Here is a 16,325-nt window from a genome sequence, read left to right on the forward strand (position 1 = left end):
CCGGGCTCCCTCCGAGTCAGGTGAGGAGGAGCCGGTGTCACATGATCGCGATCGCAGGAGCCGGAAGTGGAGGCGAAGCCGTGGCCGGTAAATACGGAGGGGGCAGCGGCCGGGCCCCGGGGGGCGGGAGACAAGACGAGACGGGTCGGCCCCGGCCCCGGCCAGCTCGCCCCGGGCTCTGCCCGCCGGCCTCCCCCGGGGCCCCGCACCCGGGCCCCGCCAGCGCCTTTCCCGCAGGCCCCGGGCGGGGGGCTCCCGCTCCGCCGCGGGCCTGGCGGGGACCCGTGGGCCGCTCGGCTCTGCGGCCTTGCCGGCCACGGCCGCTTGTGGCGGGGGGGCGCCCGCCGGCCCTGCCCGAGTGACCGCAGCTGGCGGGGGCTGTGCCGGGGAGCGCGGCGCACCGGGTCCGGCAGGGCCCCGCCTCGCAGCCGGCTGTCCCGGCCGGAGCTGGCCGTGGGGCGAGGTCGCCTCCCTTGGCCTCCCCTTGCAGGCTGGGCGCCTGGGGCTGGACAGCGAGTCCCGCTGCTGGGTGTTGTGTGGGGCCGCCTCCCGCCCGCCCTGCTGGCTGTGCTGGGCTGGGCTGGGCTGTGCTGTGGCGGGGGGGGGGGCTTGCTGGGTCTGGGCTGCTCGGTTTGCCTTATCCGGCAGCCGGGGTCCCTGTCGGCCTTGGTCGAGGGGCGGCTGGAGCGAATAGAGCCTGTGACCCTGGCCAGGAGCATCCTGGGGTTCGAGCATTTCCATCTATTCCCCTTCCCGGGCTACGGAGGGAGGGTCCCGTTCCAAAGCTCTAGCCTGGCTGGGGCAGGAAAGGCGGCAGGGCGTCAGCAGGTTGTGTTGGGGTCTCGGCCTCATGCACTTTCCAACTCTCTGAATCTCAGCTGGCTGCTCCTTTCCTTCTCTCCCGGCTGCTCTTCCTCCATCTCTCTAAGGTAGGCGAGCTCTCTGTCCCACCCCAAAAGGGAATCCCGCATCTGTCCCCTCACATGCCTCTTGCCTTTCCTAATCAGTGGGTATGGGTCAGACTCTTGCCAAAACAGGCTCTGCTAGGCTGATTATCCCCCTTTGCCCCGATGTTGTGCTTGATCCATTGCTGAGTTGCGTTCCTGGCTCCAGTTCTACCCCTTGCCAGGATACCTCCTGCAACTCATGAAAGGAGAAAGGAATCTCCTATTACCCTGACCTCCGCTCCTCCCTGAGAGCCGCAGCACAAAGTAGATGACGCTGGTTCAACCTGATCAGGGGTAACTGGTAACTGGCTTCTTTGCAGTTCCTCTGTACTGAGATGGGAGCTGCCCTGGCTGCCTGCCAACTTCCACCCTTCTCTGAGGCTAACAGGCAGCGGGTTGTGCAAGCAAAACAGCTCCTCTTCTCAGCACTCCCATGGCAGCAGGATGCAGGGAGGTGGGAGGAGGCGGTGGCGATGGCAGCAGAAAAAACTATTTTCTTCCTTGCTAATCTCTCTCATGGGCTCAACTGAAGAACATAAGAACGGCTGCACTGGGTCTCTAGCCCAGTATCCTGTCTCTGACAGTGGCCAGTACCAGAGTTTCAGGGTCGTGTACCATATAGGGCAGTTGATTGATCCACCCCTCTATTCCCCTCCCAGCTTCTGTATCATAGCCCTCTTAGTGATCTCATTTCTAAGCTGAACAGCCCTAACCTCTTTAGTCTGTCCTTGTACAGGACCCATTCCATAGCCTTGATCTTCTTTACTGCCTTTCTCTGAATCTTCTCCAGTTCCACTATCGTCTTTTTGAGATGGGGCGACTGGAACTGGGCACGGTATTCAAGGTGTAGGCATGCTATGGGTTTATATAATGGCATTCCATTCTCACACTCACACAGACAGAGAGGAGGTTTAGCAACTTGCTGTCACAACTCCAGCAAGAAAAAGCATCTGAGCATGTGGAGGAAATTCCTAGTAGTGGAGTGTTGTTTAGCTGGGATTGGAAATCCATTTCTACCCTCTTCTAGGCAGAGGTGGTAGAGCCGTTTCTTCTTAGAACGACGGTCTGTGAATTGCTTTGTAATCTGGTCCTCCAAATTTGAGACATGTCACTGCCTTTGAAGCCAGCCCCTCATACTTTAGATTCATCCTAATGACCCACATGCTCAAGGCTGGGAGAGAAAAAATCTACCTGTCTGCATTGCTTAGCACTGTCTGACAGGAAACTTTCTGAGCAGCCTTAACTTCTGCACAGCCCTTATGATTGCGAAGAACGTTTGTAAAATGAACAGAGTATGAACTGATGTAGTGCTGCCTTCCTGAATCTGCAGGTAGCTCCGTGGCTGCTGCTCAGAGCTTCCACAGCAGTGGAACGAGTACTGATCCATCGTCTTCTCTTTGCAGTGTTGCTGTTCTGAAATCCTGGGGGCATCAAAGAAATTGACACAAAGGGGTCAATTTAATGCTGCTGTTCCTTGGGGGAAGTGATAAGCAGCAAAGACAGGTGTTGGTCTGGAGCTGTTTGCTGGGGTTGGAGGGGAGAAGTGGTGGAAACGCCCTCCATGCAGCCGCAGGCTGGGGAAGAGGTGGGGCAGCAGATATTCCTCCTCGCCCTCCACAGAACTCGAGCTGTCTGGTTGCTGTGATGGGGGGGAGGGAAGAAAGGGAGAGGCTGTCCCTCCCAGCAGCTGGTTAAGGTTGAGGGGGAGAAGGGGGGTCACACATCATTCACTTAGTATCCAGAAGCTGTTAGGAAAGATGCCCCCAGGGACAGCTCCCGCCATTAACCAGTTGCTCTTATCTGGGTGAGAGGTTAGGTTAGGTCTGAGTCTCTTACTGGGGCAGTGCCCCTAGCAGCAGGGACTCTTGTGCCTGCCTCTGGCTCTGTACTAGGTGATCATAATTCTTTCTAGCCCTGCGTATGTTGTATATGTACCCTGGGCAGGGCCTATGTATTGTGTGTCCATGGGATTTGTTGCAGGCATCACGCCCTGTCCCAGGATTGTGCTCCAGAGTCTGACTTCAATTTGCAAGCCTCTAGCCCTTCTGGCTGTGAAGAGTGAAAAGGATGCTTGCTGTCTGCCCGCTTGGGAAATCAGCTTGAATCAACAGCCTTGAGAGTTGTGATCTGCCCTGTTCATCTCAATCTTTTCAATCGATCAATGGCACGGTGGCCGTTAGCTGTTTCAGTTCATCACTGCAGCAGAAACATGCAGCTAACGTTCTCATTCCAGTGCCGCTCGCTATCTCCGGTGCCACAAGCCCCCAGCTTCACGCTGACATCTCTTTCTGGGGCCTTACATGTTCTCAGTAGACAGCTTTGCTGCATGCTGAAAACGGCAGGGTGTCATAGAACCTGTTGAACTCCGTTACGTCCACATGAATCCAGGTAATGCAATGGAAGTGAGAGGGTCAGGCAGTGGTTGGGAGGCTCATTCACCGCTAGACGACCCTGGGTTCAGTTCTCTGCTCTGCTGCTGCCTTCCTGTGTGACCGTCTTAGTCACTCAGGCCTTGTCGGCACACGAGTTGTGTACTGCTTCCAGTGCACCGCTATCGTCAAAGCACTACCACCCCTCTGAATGTGGATGCAGGAATATCTGTGTAAAGGTGCTTTATAGCAGCATCGCTGTTCTGCCCAGGAAGGGGAATAAGCTATACTTAGTGGGCACCTTTACCCTGGTATAATACACGAGGAGCTGCACTGGTATAACTAGAGCGGTTTAAAAAAAACAATCACACTAACAATGTTTTGCTGATACAAATACTATGTAGACCAGCCCATAGCCACTCTGTGCCTCAGTTTCCTATCTGCACAATGGGGAATGTCATTTCCCAACCTCAGAGGAGAAGGATAACTGTATTAAACATTGTGAGGTGCTCAATACTGTAGCAATGGGGGAGGAGGGGCTGGAAGTGGCTAGGATAGGAAGAAAGATACCATGTGGGTTGATTTCTTCACTTCCTGTGTAATTCCATGGAAGTTCTCTTTCCGAATGTTTTGGGAGCAGCTGCAGAGTGTCCTGTGTGCTTCTGAGAACCGGCAGCATTGCTGTGTGCAGCCTTCTTGCTACAGTGGCTATTAATTCAACACCAAATGCAGTGTCCTGTGAACAGGCAATACTTACGCATCCGCTCTATACAGAGGATACAAACCATTGCTGTTTTAAGCAGCTTCAATGGGATAGACGGGCCAAGGCCCAGATCACAAGTGAAAACCAGCTGGGTCCTCTCCGTCTCATACATCACAACCCGCTCAGAATTTGGTGGCATTAGAAGTTTGCAGAGGGTGTTTCAGGTCTGCCGAGGGTTTGGACCGGAGCTGAGATGCTGACTTAATAGAAATGTCTGCTCCTCTGCCCTGCACAGCCACTCAAGAGCCACATTCTGCTGCCGTAAACATCCCCGGGGTTATTCAGGCCATGCCGCACTGAGATGCTGACTTAGTAGAAATATGTTTCCTCATATAATCCTCTGCCCTGCACAGCCACTCAAGAGCCCACAATGGCCTCGTGGGAATGGATGTTTGTCCTTCCTTGGCCAGAATGACCCCTCGGTCCTGGTGTGGTCTGCTGCTTCCGTCCCAGAGGTGGCTGTATTTCAGCAGTGCTCTGGGAATGTCGCTTTGAAAGTGGGTTGGAGTGAACAGAGCTGCAGGTGTAAAATGCTGTCGTAGATGCTCTCAGCCTGTTTCTAGCTCTGGAAGGGCTGCTGCTTGTGCTGGTCAGAAGGGATTATCCATAAAGAGTTCTGGGTGACCCAGGGTAGCTCCCGCCTGCCTGAGCCATGTTGCAGAACTGGCACTGAGGCCAGGAGAGCCCAGCGCAAGAGCCTGTTCTGAATCCCGGTCTTGAGGATTCAGGAGTGAGGGGCCCTCCAGCTGGATTCTCAGCTGGCGGGGCTTGGGATCCAGCCGGCGGGGATCGTAACAGTGAACCTGGGCCTATGCGGAGGCCACCTCAGGGAATTACACCCTAATAAGAAAGACCTGTGCTGCCCTTGACGGCGCCCAACACGCTCCATGCTACACTAGGCCCCGCCTTTCCTCTGTAGCAACAAAGAATCATAGATGTGTAGGACTGGAAGGGACCTTGAGACAGACTCTGCAGACTGCTGAACCCCTTTCAGGAGTCTGATTTGTCTTGCGTACCCCAAGTTTCACATCACTTAAAAACTACTTGCTTACAAAATCAGACCTAAAAATACAGAAACGTCACAGCACACTGTTACTGCAAAATCGCTCGCTTTCGCATTTGATCTGCATGAGGTTTTAGTTTGTACTGACTTCACTCCAGCTTTCTCTGTAGCCTGCTGTAAAAGTAGGCAAATATCTGGATGAGTTGATGTACCCCCCCTGCAAGACTTCTGCATACCCCTGGTGGAGATCTACTGATCTAGTCCAGTCCCCTGCACTCACAGCAATACTACATCATCACATCAGTCCTGTCGGGGGTTTGTTTTGTTAATCTTGTTTCTGTAGGGGCTTGCCCGAAGGATCCCCAAGCTCTTTAGTCACATACATAAGCACAAACCAGCCAAATGCAGCCAGCATCACTGTGGAGTGGAATGGGGCAGAAAGTGAAGGCAACTGAGTCCTCTTAACCCTTGGGGGACACCTCTCTCCTTGTGCCATGCTGTTACAGTCGTGATCGACAGCAGACGACGCCTTCTTTGAGCTTGATTATCAAAGGAGGGGCCTGTGGGCAGAGCAATCTCTGTACTTTGGAGCGCTCTCCCTGGAAGGTCTGAAATAGCCTGAGTTTATTGCCCGTCCGGGCACTTTGCAAAGCCCAGCTGCTGTGTAGGCATTGGCGAAGGGCTGGAGGGCAATGGCGGTTGGAGATGTCTCTCTAGTGAGGCCGTGCAGTGCAGTGAAGGGGCTAAGTGGTTTCTGTCACTCGACTGGTGACTAAGTGACGTTTGCAGGCTGGGAGGAAGGGGAAGTGCTGCTGCTTTGGCTGGATCTACATTTATTCGGCGTTTAAATGTCAAGGGCACCCACCGATTTCGACAGGAGCCCTTTGGCGTGAGGTATGTAGGAGACCAAAATGAAAACCAACCAGTCAAATAACCCTGGGGCTGTTTATGGCAGTAGAATTTGGCTTTGCAGGGCAGAGGATTAGATAGGGAGACGTATTTCTATTAAGTCAGCATCACAGTTCTCACTGGTGTGACCAAAACCATACCCCTGCCCAGACTGAAACAAACTGACACGCTGCCTCTGCAGAGGTTCCAGGGGCTCGCTGGCGATCCCGGTTGTATTAATTTAGCTGGAATTACCTAACCCTGTCACAGTCTAGCAAAACAGTGTTAAACAAGGGTCGGGGTTTGGTATCTAGAGACCTCGGTCTGTTTAGTACCCCGGCAAACACTCTTAATAATCAGTTTAGCCGTTTATTAAAGAAAAAGGACAAACGGTGACTGCACTGGAAAAGTGGAGTTTTAAATCAGGCTTTCATTTTAACATGTGCCCTGTTTCCTTTAGCCGGAGAAAGTTTTTAGAAGGAAAAGCCCCTTGACTGACTCTCTCAGATGAGCTTAAAGATGGTAATGCTGCTTTTTTGGAGAAAAGGGAAGAAATGAGCTGGGCTGGAGCTGCTGCTACCTTTAAAGTGCAGTCCTGTTTCATCCCAGGTGGTGGTTGGGATTTACCTGGAGCTTGTAGGGGTGGCGATTCTTATCTGGGTCCCTCCCTCTGGCCGGGTCATCTCTCGGAATTCAGAGGACTACCCGGGGTCCCAGGAGATGGTGGGGTGGCAGCCATGATGGCGAAGCTCACATCAGTAGCCTCTGTCTGTGCTTCTCTCAGGTTTTCTGTCGTTAAGGACCAAGCAAGGAGTGCTGTGTGGCATAGCCTGTGCTGTTATTGTGTGTCCAGTATCTGACACCCCAGTTTTGGTTCATTAATTTCTGGTTCCACATCTTCTGTTTTTACCGGCTGTGTTTTCAGCGTAGTCCTGGAATTCTATGGCTCTTAGTCTGGACTGATTCAGTCTCTCTGCCAGGCTCTCCTGCACTTGTTTGTAACATCCTTTATTGAAAAGAAAGTGACTGACTTTGCATGAAATTCCTAAGCAGGCAGACGCTGTAGCCCGATTCTCACGACCCCGCGATGGCCGGGACCTGCAGAAGATGGCAATGCCCATGCAGTAGTATTGCTCCCCCAGCACCACGCTATGGGGATGCTTCACTGCGGGTCCATTATTGAATCCCCAACACCACTGGGGTCTCCCAGCTTGGTCCTGCCAGGCCCACCTCTGCTTAGCGTGCAGGAGCCCAGGAAATCCCAGCCCCGAGGTAGTTTTGCTGCCGTGTGTAGCACTGAGCTCCCTCTTCTCCTGAAGCTGCACTAAGGTGTCCTGTGTCTGTTTTCCAGTCCCAGGGTGATGACATGGCATCTGCCAGCTCCAGCAGGGCCACGGCAGGACTGCCCTCTGAGAAATCCCAGCTCACTGTAAAAGGTGAGTAGAGCCGCTGGGGGCATGCTGGAGCACGGTGCTTGTGAGGTGGTGGAGGTAGGCCTCTAGACCAGAAGCTTCTGGTCCTGCCTGGGAATGTAGATTTTCAAGTGTGGCTTGTCTTGTCTTAATGCCCTTCTCAAGCAGCCTGGCAGTTTCAGATAAGCAAGTGCCTGCCGGTGACAGCGCTGCCCAGGGGAGGGAGATTTCCTGTGCTCTGTGTTTGGGGCAGGTAACGTTTGAGTGAAGGCTGGTATTGCACCTACTCCAGCCAGAGACGGGATGTGCTCAGGAAAACACGTGGTATCACATGGTCTGGAACAGCTATGCCTGTGAGTGCCTGCCTCAGGGCAGCCACCCCAAACTGGTGGTGTGTTCTGTAACTAGATTTCACCAAGTCAGTGCCAAATGGGAACTCCTGGATTCCTGTAACAGTCTTACCAGGGAGACACAGACAGTCTCCTTAGACTCTCCAGTCTATCTTGCCACCCAGACAAACTGGCCTTTGTGATAAATTGTCACACCAAAAAACCACACCATCGTCAGGTTGCTGCTTCCAGTTCCAAGAGACCAGTCACTTACCCCAGATCAGCTGGTAGCTAGATCTTACACCAAGGACGACGCCTGTAGCCAGTCCTGAAATAAACCATCTAAAGGTTTATTAACTAGGGAAAAGGAATGAGAGAGTTATTTACAGGTTAAAGCAAGCAAACATATACACAAATGAATTACCATCTAGATCCTTTCAGGGTGGATCCAGGCCCCAGGGATCTCTGGCTTCAGTTTGGTTTCTCTGGCCCTGTGAGAGTTCAAACAGCAGAGATGGAAATTTTCCTGTGACTTCGTTAGTTTCCTTTATTCAGCTTTGAAGTCCACAGGAGGAGCTTCCTTGCATGTAGCATTTCCAAGGTGCAATAGGGCCATTAACCAAGCCTTTGTATTGCAATGTTCCTTGATGGATAGCCCTTCTAGAGGCATGAGGGGTGATTCCTTGCCTGGGTTCACATGTCCAGAGCAAAAATTTTCGAAGTTATAAAGCAAAACTTGCATATTTTCTTATCGCATGTAAAACCGACATTACAAGTGAGATCATGGAATGCTTGTGAAATGCTGCATGCATCAGTCTAAACACTAGATACATTCTTGTGAGATTAATACCTATTGTGAGCAAAGCTAACATCCAGGTGAACTGATCTGGTTTGTCAGTTCTTAGCTAATGCCTGCAGTCTAGGCGGGAGCTGGCACCTGGTCTGCCAGCGTACACATGGACTTTGCCCCGATGGGCCCATGCAGCAGAGTGCAGACACACAGATGTGTGCTTCCTGGTGCTTGCATCTGGGGATGGGGAATTGGCTGCCACTTCTTAAACGTTCCCAGATGTGGAGAGTTGGGGGAGGAGGGGCGGGATCTTTCCACAGCATCCCCTTCTGTGAAGGGCTCATGTACAGGAAAACTAACCAGCCGTCTAATCCCGGTCTCTGAGCTGGTCCTGCGGGCAGAGGCCGAGCCAGGGAGGGTGCATTCCCTACAGTCAAACCCAGCCTCTCCGGGGCAGGGCTTCCTCTGAAACTAGTTCTGGTGAATGGTGCCAGGCGGAGAGTCTGGAGACAGGAGGTTTCCCTGCGTGTCCCAGGCACTGCGAGCCTTGGGAGCTGGCTGGCTGCTTGCTCGGCGTTCCCCGTCATGTCCTCAGGGAGATGCCCTGATCGCCTGGGTTTCAGTGGAGGTGGATTGTGCGCACTGTTCCCTTCAGACCACCTGAGGGCGCCAGACACCTTGACCTGCTTCCCTGTCTTCTGGTCTGCACTTACGTTCACACTGCTCCTGTTTCTGATTCCCTTGGCTGGGGGGTGGGGTGATTTCTGGGTCCCAGGTTGGGGGCATTGCCTTTCCAGGACCTCCTGGGCATTTCTCCCTGTTTGGCGCATGAGACCCAGCTTCCAGTAGCAAACCTGGGACCCTGGCAGCTGCTGTGTGACATCCAGGCCTCTCTGGGCGGGGACAGCTTGTGTATTGCCCCCCGAGAGGCTCTGGCCCTGTAACCTCAGGGGACGGGATGCACCTCATTCCTTCCCATGGAGGGAGAGAGGGGGTAACCCTGGGGAAGGGTGGCTCATAAGGTCTCGCTGGACAGAAACATCTGGGCCTTGGAGCTCTGTGCTAGTTGCTGCCTTCACAGATGAGATGGTGCTGAGCAGGATGGGTTGGGGCAGCCCCTGCCATCCCAAAGACCCCGATTCCTCCCTGATCACAGAGCACCGGGACATTTGGAGCTGGGATTCTCCCCAGCCGCCTCCACTGGTGGAGTATGTGGAGTGGGGGGGGTCCTAGCTGGGATGTGAGCCCGGCCACAGCAGGGACAGCTGGGTGACCCTGCCTCTCTCTGCTCTGCCTAGTGGTGTCCGTGAAGCCGAAGGTACACAGCCGCCAGTCCCGGATCAACTCCTACGTGGAGGTGACGGTGGATGGACTTCCCAGCGAGACCAAGAAGACGGGGAAGCGGATTGGGAGCTCTGAGCTGCTCTGGAATGAGATCCTCCTCTTGTAAGAACCCACAGTGCCTCCAGAGGGTTGGGGTAACGCTGACCCCCCCAGAGCGAGCCCTGAGCTCCCTGCTTCTGCACTGCATGGTGCAGTTTGAGGAAGCCAGGCATGTTTGCCCCTGGCTGGACGAGGCTTAGGGCACACGCTCAGGTGCATGCGTGAGAACATCTGTGGCCAGATGAGCTGCTGTGCTGGATGGAGAAGCTGGTGGGGGTCAGGGGCTCTTGCTGCCTAGGGTCATTGTGGCCTTGCGCAGGTCTCTTCTCTGAGCTTTGTGCCTGCCGTGCCTGGTGCTGCTCTGCACGCGGTGGCTGTGCTGCTTGGTGTCCACGTGCAGAGAAGCAGGTGGGGAAGATGACAGCCCTCCTCTTGGTCTGCCTTCCAGGAACGTCACAGCTCAGAGCTACCTGGATCTCAAGGTCTGGAGCTGCCACCCCCTGCGGAATGAGCTCCTGGGAACGGCTTCCGTCAGCTTGTATAACGCGCTGAAGAAGAACGGTGGGAAAAGTACGTATGAGTGGGAGCGTCTCTGGGGCCCTGTTGCCTGGCCTGGCTTCTGCTTGGCCTCTGCTTTCTCCCTGAGCCTGACTTCCCCGTCCGGAGGAAGCCGGGAGCGGATTGACAGGGGAGAGGGGGCTGCCTCAGCTGCACGCGCACCACAAGCTACTGGTGTTGGCAGAGTGGCACATGGCCCCCCAGTGGCGCTGCCATCTCGCCAGCCTGCTTTAGCTGTCCTAAGCTCACCCACCTCTAACCTCCTCCATGGTCCTGCAGGATTTCCTGCCTCAGTAGGTGTGTGACATGGAGAAGGAATAGCTGGCTGGAAAACTCCCTGTTTAATCCCTGGCCCCGGGAGAGAACAAGGCGTCATTGTGTGGCTGGGCAGGCCTGTCAGGCACGCGGGGCTGGTGTGTGATGGAAGCCATACCTCCGTTGGCCAGGCTGCCGCTGCCGGCAGGAAAACACAAATCTCGCTGCTATTTGCTGCCATTTGTGGTCACCAGAGCGTGGCCCATGGTGGTGGTGGCCGCATAAAGGTCTCCATTCAGGGCCTGGGCTGTGCTGGCGGCTGCGTGGGGCAGGAAAAGGCTGGCTCTGTCTCTTCCAAGCAAAGCTCAGCTGTTCTGGAAGGACAGACCTTGCACTGAGAGCGGAGAGGGGCCTCCTCTGCCCCAGAGGGAGATGGGGCTTATCCCGACTCTCCTGGTGCCAGGGGTTGGGGTGCGTGGCTCTCCAGCCATTGCCAGCTGTGAAACCCGCGTGAGGACCCCAGCACGCTCCCTGGGCAGCGTCGCCAGGAGCAGGGCCCTGTACGGGCTCTGGGTGGGGTGGTGGGCTCTGCCCTCTGAATCTGGGCTGGGAATCACCAGGGGCGGCCCCTGTCAGGAGACGGAGCCTGTGGCGTGTTGGGCCTGGTTAGAGCTGGCTGTGCTTCCCCCTGGCACCTTGCCCTCCCCTGCTCCCCTGCAAACGTTCCGGGGCTTGGGCCCTGCCTGGGGCTGGAGCTGCCCTCCCAGTCCGTGGACTCGCTGCTCTAGCTTCTCGAAGGCAGGGCCGGAGCAAAGGTGGCCCAGCCCTGCACGTCCGCCGCCTGTGCTGCTGGGCCGGCAGGAAGCTTGTGCCGTGGGGCAGCCGGTGTCTCTGTGCCCCGTGCGTGGAGCAGGACAGCGCTGCTGGAGGTGGTGACTGGGCCTGGGCCTCTCTGTCTGGCAGACCTGAGACGCGCTACCCAGCTGCTTTCCCTCTCGGTGGCCAGCCGAGCGCCGTGCGTATTCAGGAGCTGCCGTCTGCTCCCGCCCTACCTGCGCGCTGCCTTCTGCAGAGACACAATCAGCCCTTTCATGAGGCTGCGTCCCCAGGGGGCCGTGTGGAAAACGAATGGAAAAGGCAACGGCTGTTCCTGCTCCCATGTGAAAAAAGGGTCGGATTTTTCCCTGACCTGGGGGGCTGTGAGGAGAGGAGTCTTAAAGCGACAGAGCACAGCGGTGTCCGAAAGGGGCTGCCTGGGAGCTGGCAGGGCTTGTGCTCCTCCGAGCCCTTGTCCCGTGCCCTGGTGCAAGGCTGGGACCTTCCTGCTCTGGCTTGTGTGCTTGGCTGACTGGTCGTGGGGGGGCTAGATCCTGTCTCAGCACCATGCTTGTTGCCAGGGATCAGGTTGGTCTCCTGGGGCCGCGAGCAGGCAGAGGCCTGAAAGCCAACTTGCTCCCAGCCCGGCCACATGCAGGCCCTTCCTGGACTGGTGGGGGAATCTCCGCTCAGCCTTAGGGATGGGAGAGCCTCTTGCTGGTGTGTGTGCTCTCCGGGGGAGACCCCCCGAGCCCTCCCTTCCGGCTGGCCCATCCTCCTGCAAGTGGGCTCCAGGATGGCTTCCCTGAAGTGCAGAGCCCGGGCCGCGTCTTTGGAGGGTCCGTGAGTGAGGCGTGGGCGGGGACCGGGCAGCTCCAGTGCATGGAGTGCAGCTGGAAGGGTGGCCACGGAGAGCCCTGCCCGAAGTGCAGTTACTCTGGCTGTGCGGGGTGGGGGCCATGTGCCAAGCAGGCTCTCCCGGACGGGGATGGGGAACTCCGCTCCCGCGAGGTGACGCATGCTCCCGCCCAGTTGGTCCCAGTGGCATTCCCCAGCCATCCGACACAGCCCCGGCCAAGGGCTGCCGGGTTCATGGAGGGTAGGTTCGTCAATGGCAATTACCCTGAATGGGCAGGGATGTCCCTAGCCTTTGTTTGCCGGAAGCTGGGAATGGGAGACCGAGAATGGATCACTTGATGCTGGCCTGTTCCGTTCATTCCCTCTGAAGCACCTGGCACTGGCCACTGGGCTACTGGACCATTGGTCTGACCCAGCATAGCCATTCTTAAGTTCTTATGTTATGAGGGTGGCGGAGCAGTGCTGTCCTAAGCCCATCCCACAAACCAGACTCTGCCCAGTGGAGCTGCTGAAACAAGACTCCATTTGCTGCCAATTGTGCAAATCTTCACAGAACAATCCTCCTCCTCCTTCCCTGTGTGCTTAGGTTAGCAGTGAAATAGTGAACTTTATTGCCATTTACATAATTATCACTAGGCTTCAGAGTCAACACACCACTGAGCTGTCATATCAGGCTGTCTGCAGGCTCAGGCAGACATCTGATAGTCACCATGCCTTTTAGAAGTCTTTTTAGAAGGCTTTTCATAAGTTACTCAACCTTCACTGTGTCTTAAAGTTTTTGGCTGGGTGTTTCCATAGTTTTTGTTAGTTGTCAAGGAATAATGTTGGTCCCCTGGCTAGGTGAAGGTGTGTATTCTCCAGCAAGTCTGTCAGCGTCATTCCCCCTCAGCAATCATATCTAGTTCTCCTGCTTGCTGGACTGTACCAAAGCTCCCTCTGTCCCTCAAGACGAGTGCCGTGAGTGTCCGAAATTGTAGAAAGAAAGAGGGGCTTGTGTCCTTGGAAAAGAACCCGCCAGGTCTTGGCTTTCAGGCCAGGCAAATTGAATCCATTTGGAGTTAACAGACCAGGCTGTGTGAGAAACGAGCTTCCAAAATGAGTTCCTTTCCCCAAAACCTCATTTTTCAAACACGCTTCTCTCCCGACTGCCTTGGCAGATTCCTCTGAAACTCTCGGCACGGCCTCTCCTCTGGCACGGCGCGCCTGCTCCATGGCAGTCGGGGGGATTGGTTCGCAGGACAGAGAGCTGGCTAAAAAGGGCTCTAATAATAGAAAACAAGTTGCAGCCTTTTATGGAGTTGCTCCCAAGGGTCCTCTAAAACAGCCAATTTACTAGGGCTTAGCCCCCTGCCCCAGGCCTCTGGACGGCTGTGGGCTGGAGAAGAGGCTCTTTGTTCGGATGCCGTTGTGACTCTGCGGTGCTCTGCTCGTGCAGGGCAGGAGCCATGTCCCTGTGTGGCCTCCCTTTGGAGGCTGCATGGAAGCCGATCTGGGGCCATGCTGGTTGTTGCTGGTCCCCCGTCTGTTGTATTCATTGAGCTGCGGACAGCAGGGCAGGCCCTGGAGAGACTCCACTGTGCCGGGCTGCAGCCTGCAAAGGAGAGCTCAGGTTGCAAGTTACATCAACAGGCTCCTGTTTGTTGAGTGGCACCATATGCCAGGATTTTACAGCTCCTGCGACACGCTCTCTTTGCTTTCCATTCTGCTGCACCTCAGGCAGAACCGCTGGAGCCACAACCTCAAGGATTTCTTTCAGGAAGCCAGCAACAACCCCCCGCACCTCTGGGAAGCTGCAGCCGACCCCTCCTCACGAATGTGCTGTCAAAGGAGCGCACTGAACGGCGGGGAAGCAAAGGCTCTTTTAGCAGAGGATCGTAAAAGCAAAGCTGCAGGCTGCCTGAAACGAATGTTGAACAGATCGGCTCCGTCACATCTGTGCAGGAGCCTTGTAAAAGCTGCTGGGCCAAGCCAGTAAGTCCCAGCGAAGGCCTTTGCTGAGCCATCGCCTTCAGAACTCGGTCCTGTTCTGTTCGTGGGACAGAGCGACTGGCCAGTGGGACGAGGCCGCCGTGCAGCCGCCTGCTCCTGGGCAGGGCCCTGTTCCCTCTCTTGCATGAACGGCCACACTCCCGTCTCTCTGCCCAGCACTCTGATCCTTGGCCCTGCAGTCCCCCATTCCTCTGTCATGCCCATGGCTGCTCAGCAGGTAACCAGCCGCATCCCCTGAGAACTCGGAGCAGGGGCTGGGTGCTTGGCTCTTTGCCACAGTGTTTCGGGGGCAGGAGGTGGGTGATGGCCCTGGTATGTCTGCACTGCAGTTAAAGACCTGTGGCTGGCCTGGGCTAAGGGGCTGTTTAACTGCGGTTGGGGTTGGGCTGGAGCCTGGGGTCTAGGGTCCAAGAGCTCTGGAGTCCACAACACAATTACACAGCCCCTTAACCGGAGCCCGAGTCAGCTGGCGGAGGCCAGCGGTGGCCTTTTAATGGCGGTGTAACAACACGCTGAGGCCCAGCAGCTGTTAAGGTAGATGGGGCTGGACGCTGCTGTCCCCGAGTTCTCCAGAGACCCTGGCGTGAGGTGCCTTCCCCTTCCCACCCTGCTGGCTCCGCTGTAGGGGTGAAGGCCAAAGCCAGCAAAGGGAATTGCTGCCTGCGTGGCGCCAGGTGCCTGGCACCGCTGCTGCTGGCGCGCTTGTGACGACAGATCTTGCCGGCAGCGCTGAGACGCCAGTTCCTTCCCCGGAAATGATTAGATTCTCCCTGCCCGTGGCTAGTCGCTGGCGCAGTCCCAGCCCCGCTTGCTCTGTGCAGAGGGTGCTGCGAGGGGGATTGATGTCTCTGTCTGCAGGTAACTGAAGCTTTGTCAGCCTGTGGCTGTTACCCTCTGAGAGAGAGAAGGGAGACAAATGCAGCACAGCTTGGCGGGGACAGGTCTGCAGAGCCAGGCGTGGCGGATGTTCCCTGGCAGCACTGTGGGGCCCGGGCACGGCAGGAAGTACTGCCCAAGGAACACATGGTGACCCTGCGGCCCTCTGACTGGCCAACCATCCTCTTTAACCTTGAGGGTGCCCCAGGAAGCTGTCTGGGCAACCCCACAGACGTCGGGCCTCTCGTGACGGCAGATCTCACCTCGTCTCCTGATGTCTGGTCCCCCCCCCTCGGCCCGACGTTGGCCCGGCTCTAGGGATTCCTCTGACCCCGCTACCATCCTCGTGGGGTGACCCCCAGCCCTGTGAGCGCCAAGCCAGATGGCCTGTGCTGCGGTCCCTCTCACTGGGCTAGGGCACAGGGCAGATGTAAAAACTGCCCCCGCTGTGGTTATCTGCTCTCCCCTGGGGTCCGTGCCTGTAGTAGTGGCCCTGGGATTTGCCTCGCCCTTTGGACTGACTGAGGCCAAGTCAATTGCCCTGCAGAGCTCAGTGTAAAGCCCATTTGTGAGGTATTCAAGGCCGGCTACGGCAGTGATGCTCAGACCTCAGGGGTCGGGAGCCGAATTAGCGATCAGCATTGCCCGAAAGAGCCACAGTGGTGTGAGTTCGCTGCTTCGTTTTCTATAGTGCGATATACTCCTAGCTGAACAGCATGACGGGAAATATTTCGCTTTTTATAGATCTCTCTTTTCTCTCAGCAAAATGACTGACCAGGTATTATTTCATCAACTGCAATTGGTTAATAACACAGTAAAAGCCGCCTGATTGGTTAATAATTAAATCACGCCGGGTTTTAATGTCCTGTGCTGCAAAGAGCTGCAGGAGACCCAGGAAAGAGCCACTTGTGGCTCGCGAGCCTCAGTCTGAGTATTGCTGGCCGAAGGGATTGAAATGAATGGCATCTCAGCACCTCTCTCGCTGCTGGGCTTTCCCGACGAGGAGGTGGCTGGGTACGGGTTTGATGCCAGTGGACTGGTCTGTGCGCCCCGCGACACTGGGACATAAGTAGAGGCAGGGAACTCAAG

General features: G+C 55.9%; 1 protein-coding gene across 2 annotated transcripts in view; it reads left to right on the plus strand.

Annotated features, from left to right (window-relative positions):
- The first annotated feature begins 28 nt into the window (after window positions 1-28).
- WWP2 (WW domain containing E3 ubiquitin protein ligase 2) overlaps window positions 29-16,325 on the plus strand; it is a 72,135-nt gene continuing 55,838 nt past the window's right edge. Inside the window, exons 1-4 of one of the 2 annotated variants that reach the window (XM_067543389.1) lie at window positions 29-87; window positions 7,322-7,406; window positions 9,800-9,947; window positions 10,333-10,454. In XM_067543389.1, the coding sequence (XP_067399490.1) occupies window positions 7,337-7,406; window positions 9,800-9,947; window positions 10,333-10,454 (340 nt within the window). In that variant the 5' untranslated portion in view covers window positions 29-87; window positions 7,322-7,336. Of the gene's footprint in view, window positions 88-7,164; window positions 7,243-7,321; window positions 7,407-9,799; window positions 9,948-10,332; window positions 10,455-16,325 lie in introns of those variants that run through there. The other variant, XM_067543390.1, reaches the window with a different exon arrangement.

Source organism: Emydura macquarii, unplaced genomic scaffold, assembly GCF_026122565.2.
Source record: "Emydura macquarii macquarii isolate MOO-44397 ecotype Brisbane River unplaced genomic scaffold, CSIRO-AGI_Emac_v2 contig_839, whole genome shotgun sequence".
NCBI lineage: Eukaryota > Metazoa > Chordata > Testudines > Chelidae > Emydura > Emydura macquarii.